This window comes from Salvelinus fontinalis, chromosome 21 (assembly GCF_029448725.1).
Source record: "Salvelinus fontinalis isolate EN_2023a chromosome 21, ASM2944872v1, whole genome shotgun sequence".
Classification (NCBI taxonomy): domain Eukaryota; kingdom Metazoa; phylum Chordata; class Actinopteri; order Salmoniformes; family Salmonidae; genus Salvelinus; species Salvelinus fontinalis.
In genome coordinates, this window is record NC_074685.1 from 39928300 (window position 1) to 39945346 (window position 17047).

Sequence of the window (17047 nt, forward strand, 5' to 3'; positions counted from 1 at the left end):
TCTCCCGTCTGGATTACTGCAACTCGCTGTTGGCTGGGCTCCCTGCCTGTGCCATTAAACCCCTACAACTCATCCAGAACGCCGCAGCCCGTCTGGTGTTCAACCTTCCCAAGTTCTCTCACGTCACCCCGCTCCTCCGCTCTCTCCACTGGCTTCCAGTTGAAGCTCGCATCCGCTACAAGACCATGGTGCTTGCCTACGGAGCTGTGAGGGGAACGGCACCTCAGTACCTTCAGGCTCTGATCAGGCCCTACACCCAAACAAGGGCACTGCGTTCATCCACCTCTGGCCTGCTCGCCTCCCTACCACTGAGGAAGTACAGTTCCCGCTCAGCCCAGTCAAAACTGTTCGCTGCTCTGGCACCCCAATGGTGGAACAAACTCCCTCACGACGCCAGGACAGCGGAGTCAATCACCACCTTCCGGAGACACCTGAAACCCCACCTCTTCAAGGAATACCTAGGATAGGATAAAGCAATCCTTCTGCCCCCCCCCCCCCCCCTTAAAAGATTTAGATGCACTATTGTAAAGTGGCTGGTCCACTGGATGTCATAAGGTGAATGCACCAATTTGTAAGTCGCTCTGGATAAGAGCGTCTGCTAAATGATTTAAATGTAAATGTAAATGATCATCTATCTTTACTGGCTATCTAACTAACCCGATTTAATAAAAGTGAATCTGAATCTGCCCATCACAGGAGGTGGGTTCGGCAGCAGCTGAATGTGTGGATGTGGAGTTCAAATGATTCATTCTGACTTCCTTTAACCATTATCATCTGAGCCCTGGATGGGTCCTTTGTCTCTGCCTGGGGGCTGAGGTCTGATACGCATAATAGGGGCAGTCTGACGCTGCTGGGACACTGTGGTGTGGGGAAGAAACATCAGCTGGATATCCCTGGGGCATTCTCACCTTCTGTTAACCCTTTCATAAAGATAGAGACAGACGGCCAGCGACATCAGCATGTCTGGCTGACTCAAAGTGTCTACGTCCATGTCTGTTCAATCACCACTTCTATGCTAATATATGTCTAGTGGGCTCCTGAGTGGCACAGTGGTCTAAGGCACTGCGTCTCAGTGCAAGGGGCGTCACTGCAGTCCCTGGTTTGAATCCAGACTGTATCACATCCGGCCGTGAATGGGAGTCACATATTTCATTTTATTTAACCTTTATTTAACTAGGCAAGTCAGTTAAGAACAAATTCTTATTTTCAATGACGGCCTAGGAACAGTGGGTTAACCGCCTTGTTCAGGGGCAGAACGACAGATTTGTACCTTGTCAGCTCGGGGATTTGAACTTGCAACCTTTCGGTTACTAGTCCAACGCTCTAACCACTAGGCTACCCAGCCGCCCTGTTGGCCGCCCAAAATTGGCCCAGCGTCGTCCGGGTTTGGCCGGGGTAGGCCGTCATTGTAAATAAGAATGTGTTCTTAACTGACTTGCCTAGTTAAATAAAATCAAAATCTATAAAAATCATGATGATAGGACAGTCTAGTCAGTCACTGGTTCTATACAGATGGACTAAACTAGACCTAGAAGAACATGGTAGACTTGTATCGTCTAAAACGAGTTAAAGGATGTATGTCCGTGGACATCTGGGTCTCAAGGGGTCTAGTCTGGGTTTGTGTGTCAAGGGCTCCGGTTTTCACTTTATCTCTCTTCGGACACACAGAGCCACCGGTTCTATTACACATACGGATGAACTAGACCAGACATATATTAGCATAGAAGTGGTGAAGGAACTAGACATGGACATAGACCAGCATGGTAGACACTTTGTGAGTCAATGAGTCAGCCAGACATGCTGATGTCGCTGGCCGTCTGTCTTTATCTTTATGAAAGGGTTAACAGAAGGTGAGAATGCCCCAGGGATATCCAGCTGATGTTTCTTCCCCAGACCACAGTGTCCCAGCAGCGCCAGACTGTCCCTATTATGTGTCTCAGACCTCTGCCCTCAGCCCCTAGGCAGAGACAAAGGACCCATCCAGGGCTAGGGGCCAGCCCCTCTCTCTCCCTGCCTGCTGTCCAGCCTCCCTCGCTCTGCCTTTCCCTCTGTATCGGTCTCTGTCTGTCTCTCTCTTCCTGCCTGCTAGCCATCCTCCCTCTGTCTCGGTCTCTCTCCCTTTTTTCATCTCCTTCTCCCAGCTTCTCTCCCTCTCTCCCTAGCTTTCACTCTCCCTCTACATCCCTCCCTGGCTTTCACTCTCCCTCTACATCCCTCCCTGCCTTTCACTCTCCTTCCCAGTCTTCTGTGAGCCCAGTACCCACTCCCCCTCCTCCTCCATTTGAATATCAACAGAGCCGGCCCTGTGTTGTTACTCCTCCACCTATCAGGCTCAACGACTTTCAATGACAGACAGCCTATGTCCCAAATAGCACCCTATTCCCTACATAGGACACGACTTTTGACCAGAAAAGTAGTGCACTATATAGAGAATAGTATCCCATTTGGGACGTAATCAGACAGCGCCTGTGGAATGTATTGTTTGGCCTGCGCTGCCTCGTTCTGTAGTGATAAGGTATAGACAGTTTGGCTCCTTTGGACAGGAGAGGAGAGGAGAGCGGAGGGTAAAGTGGAGTTGGGGAGGATATGAGAGAGGAGGGAAGAAGACTGGACAGAGAAGGGGGAGAGTACAGGTGAGAAGAGGGGTAAGGAGAGTAGGTTTAGAAGAGAGGAGGGAAGGAGAGAGGAGAACGCTCCATACCTGGGGCTTCCAGAGGCCAGCAGACAGAGAAGCAGACGAGCCCCTCACACCTGAAACACACCTGAACATCTACCTGAAACGTACCAATAATATAATAAACGTTTGTTGTTTTGTGTGGGGGGGGGGGGAAATCTTTTTTTTTTTCTTCTAATCTGCTTCTAGCTGCATTCCACTCTGTCTGCGTGGGGTCTGTAAAGCCTATTCCTTCTAAGCCATGTAACAGTGGGAACAGAGAGTCCTACAGTCAAGATATGGACCCAGTCAGTCCGTCTGTGTTCTGGGGGGCGAGGGCTGGGGGCGCTGGTCTGATATGCATCCCAAATGGCACCCTATTCCCTATAACGCAATACTTATTACCAGGGCCAATAGGGAATATGGTTCCATTTGGGATACACGCCTGGGCTGGTCTGACTGGCATAAGGCTGGGCCAAGTATGTCGTCTGCTCTGCAGGCAGGGAAAGGGAGGGAGAAGGGAATGAGAGAGGGGAATTGCTGGAACCAGGCCTAACATGAGCCAATCCTGGACCAGCTAGTTTGTGTCTGCTTCCCAGGAAACACTGGGGCCAGTGCAAGGGTGTCTGGATTCCGGCTCTGTAGTGTGTTTACCTGACCATATTAGTCTGAAGCCAGTTTGCTAGATATGTTCTTACAAAACAACATTGACAGCAAGCCATGCAAGCAACAAGGGACTGATCTAGATAGCTGTTTTGAATGCATTGAATACCTAATGATAGCTAGCCAGATGAAGCACTGGCTGATACAGAGTATCATATGAACACACAGGGTCCATAGCCCATATGCCAGTCTGTGCCACAGACCGATACCCCCCATACCCACAACTGTTATTGTGTTGAGTGGACACACAATGAAGACTATAATACAGTGATTAGTGTGTGGCCCAAGCATCGCCCTGTGAACTGGTGGGATATGATGAGATATCACTGTATTATTGATGATTATACAGGCCTGCCTGCTGCATTTCTTGGATGGGCTAGGTAGGGCTTGGCTTGGCTGCTTTGTTGGTTGAAAGAGACTTTCTGGCTGGCCTCTTGTTGATAGTAGGAAGGACACTAGCTGTTACTGGGCATGGGCAGGGTAGGTATTGATATTTTAATTCAATCACAATGGATTAGTTTTCATGAAACTGCTGCCTGTGTTAGCTGCGGAGTTATTGCAATGTCTCTAGCTAGCCATCTATGTTGTGCTAGCTAGCAAATATGCTAACATTAGCTAGCTAGCTAAACATTTGGATATGGGCTGGCACTGGCAGTATGGGATTATGGAAAGTTAATTAAATTGTTTCTTCGTCGTCTTGCTAAGCAGTTATCTAGCTGTGGCTATCTGGCTAGTATCAACAAGAGTTTTCTTCAAAATAACAACATTAGCGCAGCTAGCTAGCGAACTTTGGAATCTAGACCAATCTTGACCATTTTTATTTTTACCCATGAACTAGCTAAGCAACATACACAGACATGCATTGTCAAACAAAACTACTGCCCCCTTCTGTTTTGGAGTATTTTAATAAGGCTGAGTAGCTGACGACTTGAAGGTCTTTGCTGTGTGAATACTAAAGAGATTGACTGCCGACACTGTTCAGAGGTGCTAAGTACTGTCGGCAGGCAAACGTTTGACAATCCTACCGCTGTGTCTGAACTATACTGAACTATGAACTACTGTCTTCCTTAACGAGCGTTCTCTCTCACCTGATGTCACCTGAAATCAAAGGTGGGGTGTAGCTTTCAGAGAGTGGGCTAGGTGTAGCTAGGAGAGGTTAAATGGGTTCGCGCACGCACATAGATATACAGTGCCGTCAGAAAGTATTCACACCCGTTGACTTTTTCCATATTTTGTTTATACAAAGTGGGATTAAAATGTATTCAACTGTCTACACAAAATACGCTTATGTTAAAGTGGAAGAAAAATGTGAACATTTGTAAAAAATGTAAAATAAAATATAAAAAAGTGTACTAAATAAAACACTCATACCTTCATTAGATAAATATTCAACACCCTGGGTCAATACAAGTTAGAATCACCTTTGGCAGCGATTACAGCTGTGAGTCTTTTTGGGTAAGTCTCTAAGAGCTTTCCACACCTGGATTGTGCAACATTTGACCATTATTCTTTTCCAAATTCTTCATGCTCTGTCAAATTGGTTGTTCATCATTGCTAGACAACAATTGTCAGGTCTTGACATAGATTTTCAAGCAGATTTAAGTCAATACTGTAACTCGGGCCACTCAGGAACTTTCATTGTCTTTTTGGTAATCTACTCCAATGTAGATTTGGCCTTTTGTTTTAGGTTATTGTCCTGCTGAAAGGTGAATTAATCAAATCAAATGTTATTTGTCACATACTCATGGTTAGCAGATGTTAATGCGAGTGTTGCGAAATGCTTGTTAAAAAATTTTTTTAAATCCCAGTGTCTGGTGGAAAGCAGACTGAACCAGGTTTTCCTCTAGGATTTTCTCTGTTTAGCTCCATTCCGTTTCTTTTTTATCCTGAAAAACTCCCCAGTCCTTAACGATTACAAGCATAACCATAACATGATGCTGCCACCTCTATGCTTGAAAATATGGAGTGGTAATCAGGAATGTGTTGTATTGGATTTGCCCCAAACATAACACTTTGAATTCAGGACAAAAAGTGAATTGCTTTGCCACAATTTTTGCAGTATTACTTTAGTGCCTTGTTGCAAACAGGATGCATGTTTTAGAATATTCTGTACAGGCTTCCTTCTTTTCACTCTATCAATTAGGTTAGTATGGTGGAGTAAGTACAACAACATTCCACAGTGTTGTTGACCTATCATCAGTTTTCTCCTATTAAAGCCATTCAACTCTGTAACCGTTTTAAAGTCACCGTTGGCCTCGTGGTGAAATCCCTGAGCGGTTTCCTTCCCCTCGGGCCTGTATCTTTGTAGTGACTGAATGTATTGATACACCATCCAAAGTGTAATTAATAACTTCACCATGCTCAAAGGGATATTCAATGTCTGCTTTTTATTTTACCCGTCTACCAATAGGTGCCCTTCTTTGCGAGACATTGGAAAACCTGCCTGGTCTTTGTGGTTTAATCTGTGTTGGAAATTCGCTGGACCTTAAGATAATTGTATGTGTGGGGTACAGAGATGATGTGGTCATTCAAAAATCATGTTAAACACTATTATTGCACACAGAGTGAGTCCATGCAACTCATTATGTGTCTTGTTAAGTGACCTGAATGTATTTAGGTCTGCCATAACACAGGGGTTGAATACTTATTGACTCAAGACATTTTATCTTTTCAGTTTTGATTAATTTGTTTAAAAAAACAACAGAATTCCACTTTGACATTATGGGGTATTTTGTGTAGGCCAGTGCCGAAAGAAATCTAAATTTAGTCAATTTTATATTCAGGCTGTAACACAAAAAAATGTGTCAAAAGTCAAGGGGTGTGAATACTTTCTGAAGGCACCACAACTTCCCCCTGATTGAGTGAGTCTCTAATATTCCTTTCATACGAAGATGTTTTTCCGCCAACTTTACCATACTGTCAACTTTTCCCCGTATTTTTGTTGTACCTGAGAGGTATTGTTGCTATCAAAGCCAAAACATTTATTTACGCGTAACGACCTAGTAAAAATTTCGGTTAAACTTCTGCCTACGGTTTAGTATGATATGTAGCCGTAAATACTGAGAAGGCATTGGCACGCCCTACGCTGTTCAACTCTTGATTGTTGCTAGGTAACCATCCTCCTGCCAGTTCTAAACTTTGCAAGGCATGTCATTTCCCCTATCTCTTCGCATAGCCCACCACTAAGCATGCAATGCTTTCTTAACCACAACTGGATGAATCCATAAAGAATTACTGTGGGAATAAATATCACAGAATGACGAAAATATTGGACTAAAGTAGGCCAATGCAATTGAAGGCATGTAGTTAAATTGTTGCATCCTGAAACTCCCTAAGTCATCCAATCGTTGTAATACATTTGAAGGAATAGCCTACCCGCATGTGGTCAACTAGATGATAATTTCAGCATCATTTTGATTGGGACAGCGGTCGGGAGTAGGCCCATGGGGACCCCATGTCGTCCAGAAAGTTATACTTTTGAATCATATGTCCATAGAACAGTCTTCCAAGAGTCTTGATGATCTTCCAGGTGCTTTTGGCAAACTTGAGTCAACAAACACTGCATTCCACAGTAAGAACATCTTATCAACGGTCAAGCATGGTGGTGGTAGCGTGATGGTTTAGGAATGCTTTGCTGCATCAGGACCTGGACGACATGCCTTAATAGAAGGAACCATGATTTCTGCTCTGTATCAGAGAATTCCACAGGAGAATGTCAGGCCATCCGTCTGTGAGCTGAAGCGCAGCTGGGTCATGCAGCAAGACAATGATCCAAAGCACACAATCAAGTCTACATGAAAATAGCTAAAAAGCATCACATTTGAAGTTTTGGAATGGCCTAGTCAATGTCCAGACCTAATCCCAATTGAGATGTTGTGGCAGGACTTGAAACGAGCAGTTCATGCTTGAAAACACACAAATGTCGCTGAGTTAAAGCAGTTCTGCATGCAAGAGTGGGCCAAAATTCCTCTGCAGCGATGTAAGAGACTGATCAACAACTACAGGAAGCTTTTGGTTGCAGTCATTGCAGCTAAAGGTGGCACAACCAGTTATTTAGTGCAAGGAGGCAATTACTTTTCACACAGGGGAATTGGGTGTTGTATAACTTTGTTATTAAAATAAGTATCCATTGTTTTGCTCTTTGTCAAATCAGGTTCCCTTTATCTAATATTGGGTTTTGATTGAAGATCTGATAACATTCAGTATCAAAAATATGCAGAAAGAGAAAATCAGAAAGGGTGCAAGTACTTTTTCACAGCACTGTTAAGTATCTTCAGTTTATGGTTTCCAGTGTCCCAGTTAGGTCAATGGAGGGCTGAATACATTTAACTGGGCCTGTGTCAAGGTCAGAGGCCACCTAAGTACCTTTACCTCAGCAACTAGACTGGTACAGATGGAATTACATCAGATAGATGGGTTTTACCAGTTTTTGTTTGTAGCTAGCTCATGTCCTGACTGGCTGTCACCAACCGGCTGTAGATACTGACTCTTTTGTGTTGTCATCTGTAAGGAATACCAGGGAGTTATAGACACTGAAACCGACATTTGTCTGGTCATATACAGTACCAGTCAAAAGTTTGGACACATCTACTCATTCAAGGGTTTTTCTTTATTTTTATCTTTTCTACATTGTAGAATAATAGTGAAGACATCAAAACTATTAAATAGCGTATATGCAATCATGTAGTAACCAAAAAAGTGCAATGCAATCATGTAGTAACCAAAAAAGTGTTAAACAAATCAAAATATATTTTAGATTCTTCAAAGTAGCTACCCTTTCGCTTGAAAGCTTTGCACACTCTTGGCATTCTCTCAACCTGCTTCACCTGGAATGCTTTTCCAAGTCTTGAAGGAATTCCCACATATGCTGAGCACTTGTTGGCTGCTTTTCCATTCTACAGTCCAACTCATCCCAAACCATCTCAATTGGGTTGAGGTTGGTTGATTGTGGAGGCCAGGTCATCTTATGCAGCACTCCATCACTCTCCTTCTTGGTCAAATAGCCTTTACACCGCCTGGTGGTGTGTTGGGTCATTGTCCTGTTGACAAACAAATGATAGTCCCATTTAAGTGCAAACCAGATAGGATGGCATATCGCTGCAGAATGCTGTGGTAGCTATGCTGGTTAAGTGTGCCTTACATTCTAAACACAGACAGTGTCACCAGCAAAGCACCCCCACACCATCACACCTCCTCCTCCATGATTCACGGTGGAAACCACACATGCGGAGATCATCCGTTCACCTGCTCTGCATCTCACAAAGACACGGCAGTTAGAACCAAAAATCGCACATTTGGTCTCATCAGAAAAGGACAGATTCCCACTGATCTAATGTCCATTGCTTGTGTTTCTTGGCCGAAGCAAGTCTCTTCTTCTTATCGGTGTCCTTTAGTAGTGGTTTCTTTGCAGCAATTTGACCATGAAGGCCTTATTCACGCGGTCTCCTCTGAGCAATTGATGTTGAGATGTGTCTTACTTGAACTCTGTGAAGCATTGATTTGAGCTGCAATTTCTGAGTCTGGTAACTAATGAACTTATCCTCTGAAGCAGAGGTCTTCCTTTCCTGTGGCAGTCATCATGAGAGCCAGTTTCATCATGGGGAAAGGGAAAGGGGGATACCTAGTCAGTTGTACAACTGAATGCTTTCAACTGAAATGTGTCTTCCGCATTTAACCCAACCCCTCTGAATCAGAAGTGCGTGATAGTTTTTGCGGCTGCGCTTTAAGAAACGTTCAAACTTTAGACATTTTCCAGATTGACTGACCTTCATGTCTTATAGTAATGATGGACTGTCGTTTCTCTTTGCTTATTCGAGCTGTTCTTGCCATAATATGGACTTGGTCTTTTACCAAATAGGGCTATCTTCTGTATACCTTGTCACAACACAACTGATTGGCTCAAACGTATTAAGAAGGAAATAAATTCCACAAATTCACTTTTAACAAGGCACACCTGTTAACTGAATTCTATTACAGGTGACTACCTGATGAAGCTGGTTGAGAGAATGCCAGGCGTGTGCAAAGCTGTCATCAAGGCAAAGAGTGGCTACTTTGAAAAATCTAAAATATATTTTGATTTGTTTAACACTTTTTTGGTTACTACATAATTCCATGTGTCTTATTTCATTTGTTTTGATGTCTTCACTATTCTGCAATGTAGAAAATAGTACAAATAAAGAAAAACCCTTGAATGAGTAGTAGAGGTTGACCGATTATGATTTTTCAACACCGATACCAATTATTGGAGGACCAAAAAAAACGATACCGATTAATCGGACGATTTTTGTAGTGACAATTACAACAATACTGAATGAACACTTATTTTAACTTAATATAATACATCAATAAAGTCAATTTAGTCCCAAATAAATAATGAAACATGTTCAATTTGGTTTAAATAATGCAAAAACAGTGTTGGAGAAGAAAGTAAAAGTGCCATATGTGCCATGTAAAAAAGCTAACGTTTAAGTTCCTTGCTCAGACCATGAGAACATATGAAAGCTGGTGGTTCCTTTTAACAGGAGTCTTCAATATTCCCAGGTAAGAAGTTTTAGATTGTAGTTATTATAGGAATTATAGGACAATTTCTCTCTATACGATTTGTATTTCATATACCTTTGACTATTGGATGTTCTTATAGGCACTTTAGTTTTGCCAGTATAACAGTATAGCTTCCGTCCCTCTCCTCGCCCCTACCTGGGCTCGAACCAGGAACACAACGACAACAGCCACCCTCAAAGCAGCGTTACCCGTCGCTCCACAAAAGCCGCGGCCCTTGCAGAGCAAGGGGAACAACCACTCCAAGTCTCGGAGCGAGTGACTTTTGAAACGCTATAAACGCGCACCCCGCTAACTAGCTAGCCATTTCACATCGGTTACACTAGCCTAATCTCGGGAGTTGATAGGCTTGAAGTCATAAACAGCTCAATGCTTGAAGCACAGCGATGAGCTGCTGGAAAAACGCACGAAAGTGCTGTTTGAATGAATGCTTTCGATCCTGCTGGTGCCTACCATCGCTCAGACTGCTCTATCAAATCATAGACTTAGTTATAACATAATAACACACAGAAATACGAGCCTTAGGTCATTAATATGGTCGAATCCGGAAACGATCATCTCGAAAACAAGACGTTTATTCTTTCAGTGAAATACAGAACCGTTCCGTATTTTATCTAACGGGTGGCGTCCATAAGTCTAAATATTCCTGTTACATTGCACAACCTTCAATGTTATGTCATAATTACGTAAAATTCTGGCAAATTAGGCGGCCCAAACTGTATACCCTGACTCTGCGTGCAATGAACGCAAGAGAAGTGACACAATTTCACCTGGTTAATATTGCCTGCTAACCTGGATTTATTTTAGCAAAATATGCAGGTTTAAAAATATATAATTCTGTGTATTGATTTTAAGAAAGACATTGAGGGTTATGGTTAGATACAATCGTACAACGATTGAGCTTGTTTCGCAAATGCGCTTTTGTTAAATCATCCCCCGTTTGGCGAAGTTGGCTGTCTTTGTTAGGAAGAAATAGTCTTCACAGAGTTCGCAACGAACCAGGTTAGCAGGCAATATTAACTAAATATGCAGGTTTAAAAATATGTACTTGTGTATTGATTTTAAGAAAGGCATTGATGTTTATTGTTAGGTATACATTGGAGCAACGACAGTCCTTTTTCGCGAAAACGCACCGCATCGATTATATGCAACGCAGGACACGCTAGATAAACTAGTAATATCATCAACCATGTGTAGTTATAACTAGTGATTATGATTGATTGATTGTTTTTTATAAGATAAGTTTAATGCTAGCTAGCAACTTACCTTGGCTTCTTACTGCATTCGCATAACAGGCAGTCTCCTCGTGGAGTGCAATGTAATCAGGTGGTTAGAGCGTTGGACTAGTTAACCGTAAGGTTGCAAGATTGAATCCCCGAGCTGACAAGGTAAAAATCTGTCATTCTGCCCCTGATCAAGGCAGTTAACCCACCGTTCCTAGGCCGTCATTGAAAATAAGAATGTGTTCTTAACTGACTTGCCTAGTTAAATAAAGGTGTAAAAAAATCAACATCGGCCAAATCTGTGTCCAAAAATACCGATTTCCGATTGTTATGAAAACTTGAAATCGGCCCTAATTAATCGCCCATTCCGATTAATCGGTCGACCTCTAATGAGTAGGTGTGTCCAAACTTTTGACTGGTACGTATGTTTGTCCAGAGATGGCGTCAAAACCGGAAGTCTCAAGACCGAGACTAAAGATCAGGACTCCATCTCTGTGGTTGTCCTGTCCATTGATCTTTATCTTAACATTTTCTTCTTCTGTCTTTTCTCTGTCTCTCTACAGACGTTCCCGGAGCTGAAGTTTCGGTACGTGGAGGAGGACCAGCCTGAAGACTTCTTCATCCCATACGTGTGGTCCCTGGTTTTCAACTCTGGAGTAGGCCTTAACTGGAGCCCTACGGGCATAGAACTCTTCGGCATGGACTCTGGCTGATTGTGGGAGTTCACGTCTGTCTAGCTATGGGCCAATCCAAACTTCCACTTTAGTCAAATGTTCACTTAGTCATGCATTGATGTAAATGGGAGATGTTACCTTAGTGGAAGTTAGGATTTGTGTGTGTGTGTGTGTGTGTGTGTGTGTGTGTGTGTGTGTGTGTGTGTGTGTGTGTGTGTGTGTGTGTGTGTGTGTGTGTGTGTGTGTGTGTGTGTGTGTGTGTGTGTGTGTGTGTGTGTGTGTGTGTGTGTGTGTGTGTGTGTGTGTGTGTGTGTGTGTTTATTTGTATATGTGTGTGCGCACTGCTTTGGAAGTGCCTCTACCCTCACAGACAGATCCCTGGGTTACTATGGGATGTTAGACGGGAGGACATTGAACATACCGGTCTTCCTTCCTGCTCTTATTCGTTCATATCAGACAGACTTTTCCTCTGTGCTTCCACGTAGCCTGGTGTTAGTCCAGACTGAACACTGAGCTCACCATCGTGAGTCATAATTCAGTCTGGTACAACCGGGCTAGCTTCCACATGGTTCAGCTCCACAACCAGACCTCAACAGCAGCACTGAATACTAAGGATGGTACTCTTTACAGAGACACTTTGTTTTCTCCATTATTGGGAGTTTGGTGCATTTTTTTGTCCTCAGTCTTTCTCAGGTTTTCTCTGGTTTTGCCTCACTTCAAATTCACCCTTGGTTCTTTCGGGTTTGCTTAAATCTTTCTCTTTTTTATGAAGTGAAGTAGTTATGGTTCAAAGTAAGTTAAAAAATCGGAGTATTCAGAGTATTCAACTGTCAGAGTATTCAGAGTATTCAACTGTCGGAGTATTCAGAGTATTCAACTCTCAGAGTATTCAACTGTCAGAGTATTCAGAGTATTCAACTGTCAGAGTATTCAACTGTCAGAGTATTCAGAGTATTCAACTGTCAGATTATTCAGAGTATTCAACTGTCAGAGTATTCAACTGTCAGAGTATTCAGAGTATTCAACTGTCAGAGTATTCAGAGTATTCAACTGTCAGAGTATTCAACTGTCAGAGTATTCAGAGTATTCAACTGTCAGAGTATTCAGAGTATTCAACTGTCAGAGTATTCAGAGTATTCAACTGTCAGAGTATTCAGAGTATTCAACTGTCAGAGTATTCAGAGCAGGTCACCTGAGATCCTGGGTTGAGGACTGGACAGTTGATGACAGTTAACGATTGGTGATGGCCTAGAGGTGTCAATACGATACTTGTCGCTGTAGCCTAGTCCCAGAACTTGTCACAAACAGAATCTGGAACCAGGCTTTTGTGACCGTCTTAAGTCACGTCTTTACCACAGCAAAACAGGGGTCCTCGTTTTTCATCAGTTTGATTCAACTCTCCTTATTTTCAGTCAGTTGTCCCAATGTTATTTTGTGCACAATCATGTTTGTTTGTTTATTTGCTTGTTTTATAGGATTCGTTTTTTTATTATTGTATTTATGTATGGATTTTGATATTTGCCCCCACCAAAACATAAACGACAATCAACAGCAACAACAGTAGCAAAATGAGATCCTTAATCTCCTTGTAAAGGAACATCAACAAATCATTTTTTTTTTTACGCCATCTTATTTCCTGGTAGTTACGCATTTGTCTTAATGTCAATATAGAACAATAACAACTGACAGTTTTGCAAATTCTAAGTTGAATTTAGCAAGCATAATTACAAAAAATATAAAAAATAACTATATACTGTATAGGCTATCACATCTTTATGTAGCAGTGTAAATGTTCAAGGATGCGTCGAAATTGGTACCCTATTCCCTATATAGTGCACTACTTTAGTAGATAGTAAAAAAAAAAAAAATTGTTTACTGTAGGGATTAGGGTGCCATTTGAGATGCGACCCCAATGTTGTACAGACCAGGGGACGCATGTAAATGATTTTATAAACAAATACAAACGCATGTTTGTTTCTGTTCCTAGATGTTCCACATGAATCTGAAGGGAAGATGTTCCTTTTAAGTGTTCCAAATGGCACCCTATTCCCTCTAAAGTGCACTACTAGGGCCCGCAGGGCTCACTTTGAATATTTTTGCTTCTGCAAAAAAAAATGAACTGACAAATATATTTAGAATAGATATTTATGAATGCCATCAACATGACATGCATAATAAAACATGATCGAGTGAGAGGTTGTCCCTGTAGGCCACAGGTGTCAAACTCATTCCACGGAGGGCCGAGTGTCTGCGGGTTTTCGTTCCTCCCTTGTACTTGATTGATGAATTAACATCACTAATTAGTTAGGAACTCCCCACACCTGGTTGTCTAGGGCTTTATTGAAAGGAAAAACCAAAAACCTGCAGACACAAGGCCCTCCGTGGAATGAGTTTGACACCCCTGCTGTAGGCAGACAGTAGGATCCAATGTTTGAAGTAAACCTTGCTGTTACAGAACTGCGGTCAAAGATGGGGTGCCTCCCAAACATTTGTCGTTCTTCCTGAAGTGTGCACTTGTCCACTACTTCCCACACATTTAAAACCATTGAAGGGAGGTGAACAAGTGCTCACTTTGAGGGAAAAGGAGTGATTATTCGGATGTACCCAGAGATGTATTCTCTCCTTGCATTCAGTAACAAGAGTGTTCTCTATAGTGAGTGCGTGAAGTTTAAACAGCACCCATTTTTTCTACTTTTAAAGAAGAAAAAAAGAAAAAAAATAGTTTTTTTACTTTTACCCCTTTTTCTCCTCAATTTCGTGATATCCAATTGGTAGGCCCTTGAGAAGCACTCTTGAAAGCATTTTATTTAATTGGGATTGTTATGACCGCTGTTTTCCTCTGAAAAATAAGAAGAATGTATTAAAACTGGAATCTTGCTGTAATCTTGCTGTTTGCGTGTAAGTAAATGATTCTGGAATGTTAGTTCACTCTGGTAACAACGGACTAAAGTACCATGCTTCATATATTATCCCCTTTCTACTTCAAATGTAATAGTTGTCTTCTATACCTCATATGTAATCACAAAAACATCTATTGTAAAAAAAATGTCATGTTTAAAAGGTGATGGGTTGGTATGTAGAGATCTAGAGTACATTTTATCTGTATATTACTCTATTACAAATACGACAGAGAGACAGACTGTTTTCTATAAGGAGGTGAAATTGAAGCATGACTCCACTTAGGTAGCTGGAGTTAACAATACAATATGATCCTTTGTGTGTTTGTCAACCCTGTTGAGGGAATTTCATGCTTTTTCCTCTTTATTTGAACGATTTTCATGGCTGAATTACAATTTCCTTTCTGAATAACAATAATACTTTATTTTATTTCATGTAAAGAATAGACCATATGATGGTTACTGACAATGATTTCTACTCTATTTCTGGGTTTGGACTGCTCCTAAGCCTGTTACAAAAAGTATAGAGTCTATCTCTGGTTGCTCTTTTCTGTCCTTTCATTAGCTAACTCTCATGACACACACACACACCTACACACACCCATTCTAGATGCGCCAGATGGCTACGGTCTTGGTAAAGTGCCATGCTAGCTATACTCACCTTGTTGTTTCCTGTAGTAGGGGTCACCTTAGAGGGCTTCCATTACAGTGTGCGTCCCAAATGGCACCCTATTCTCTATATAGTGTACTACTTTTGACCAGGTTTATATGGCTTTTGTCTGAAGTAGTGCACTTTATTGGGAATAGGGGGCCATTTGGGACGCAGGCCAAGTGACCACTTCTGGGAGATGTAGTTGAAGCAATAGAGACCTCAACGTGGCTTGTATTCATTAGTGTATACCGTAGCAAGCCATTATGCAACAGAAAATGTTTTTTCAATGGAAAATGAGGGTATCTTTTTCAGATGGATATTTTGGTCTGTTTTCTTCAATTTGGTGTGTAGTGAATACAACCCTGATCCCTGGTTGGCGGCGGTCGTGTCAGCGGCGGCCTCATCGCCAAAACTAAGACCGCCGCCGAAACAGATTATCTCATTTTGCTCTTTTGAAGCTTTTTCAACCGTGTGTGTGTGTTTTCTATCCCTGTTCACTCCTCTCCCTGTAGGTTTTACAGATGTTCCCCACCCCATGGCTGCAACCTTTCTAATTTAGTGTACCCTGCGTGCTCAACCCATGTGGAATTCCTAGTCACCGGCAGCGTTTGGAACTGCCAACCTGCGGTCAAGAAGGCTGAGTTCCGACACTTTTTGGCCTAGACAGCGACATGGATTACACCAGAGAACACTTATACTCCAGATGCTTTCTTGTCAGCTGACTCACAGTCCGAGAGCATCTGGTCGTTTCGGTGGTGGCACAGGGCTACTCATTTCTCCTAAGTGGAGATGTTCTCTTTTATCCCTCTCACACCTCATCTCCTCATTTGAAATTCATGCTGCCACTGTCACTTGTCCGCTCAAGCTTTATATTGTTGTCGTCTATCTCCCACCAGGTGCCCTTGGAGAGTTCCTCAATGAGCTTGACACCTTGATAAGCTCATTTACCGACAATGCCTCACCACTCATCGTACTGTGTGACTTCAACCTCCTGATGCCTGACTTCATTTCTTTCCACCTCTTTCCATTGTCTGTACCCCATGAAGAGTAGCTGCTGCCTTCGTTTTCTCTCCCTCTCTCCACCAACCCTACCAACTCAGCTCAGACCCTACCCAGATGGTCATGCCTCTTCTATCATATCATCTCTACCTGCTGCTAAATCCTTCTCTCTCCTGTCTCCTGATTATGCCTATTCGACACTACTAACCCCCCTTTCCGCATCCTATGACTCTCCCTGTCTCCTTTCTTCATGGCCGGCCCAGCCCTCCCCTCTTGCACCGTGGTTGAGTGACTCACTGTGAGCCCATAGAATAAGGCCGTGGGCAGCTGAGTGGAAGTGGAGGAAAACTGAACTTCTGGAGGACCTATCATCCTTCCATTCCCTCCTCTCTACCTTCTCTTCCTCTGTATCCGCTTCTACAGTTGCTTACGATGGCTTTACATTTCAAGCTCCTGCCTCTAACCCTTAACCCTCTAGGTGAGTCATGCCCGTCCTTCCAATGACCCCATGCTGTAAGTCTGTTATGTTTGTTGGAAACTTTTTTTCCCACCTTCTCCTCCCTCCTTAATCCTCCACCTCCTCCCCCGGCTTGTCTTGACGATATACGCTCCTCATTCACTGAGCCTATTGAATCCACTGGTCCCACTCTCACATAACTACCTTACACCCTTACCTTACACATGACACAGCTTGGGATCGAACCCAAGTCTGTAGTGACCCCTCAAGC

The 17047-nt window shown here is 42.8% G+C and overlaps 1 protein-coding gene across 1 annotated transcript in view; it reads left to right on the forward strand.

Annotated features, from left to right (window-relative positions):
* The window catches only part of LOC129818278 (dymeclin-like), a 149910-nt gene extending 135934 nt beyond the window's left edge, over nucleotides 1–13976 (forward strand). Inside the window, exon 17 of the mRNA XM_055874023.1 lies at nucleotides 11661–13976. Within this exon, the coding sequence (XP_055729998.1) occupies nucleotides 11661–11810 (150 nt within the window). The 3' untranslated portion in view covers nucleotides 11811–13976. The remainder of the gene's footprint in view (nucleotides 1–11660) is intronic.
* The last annotated feature ends 3071 nt before the right edge of the window (nucleotides 13977–17047 follow it).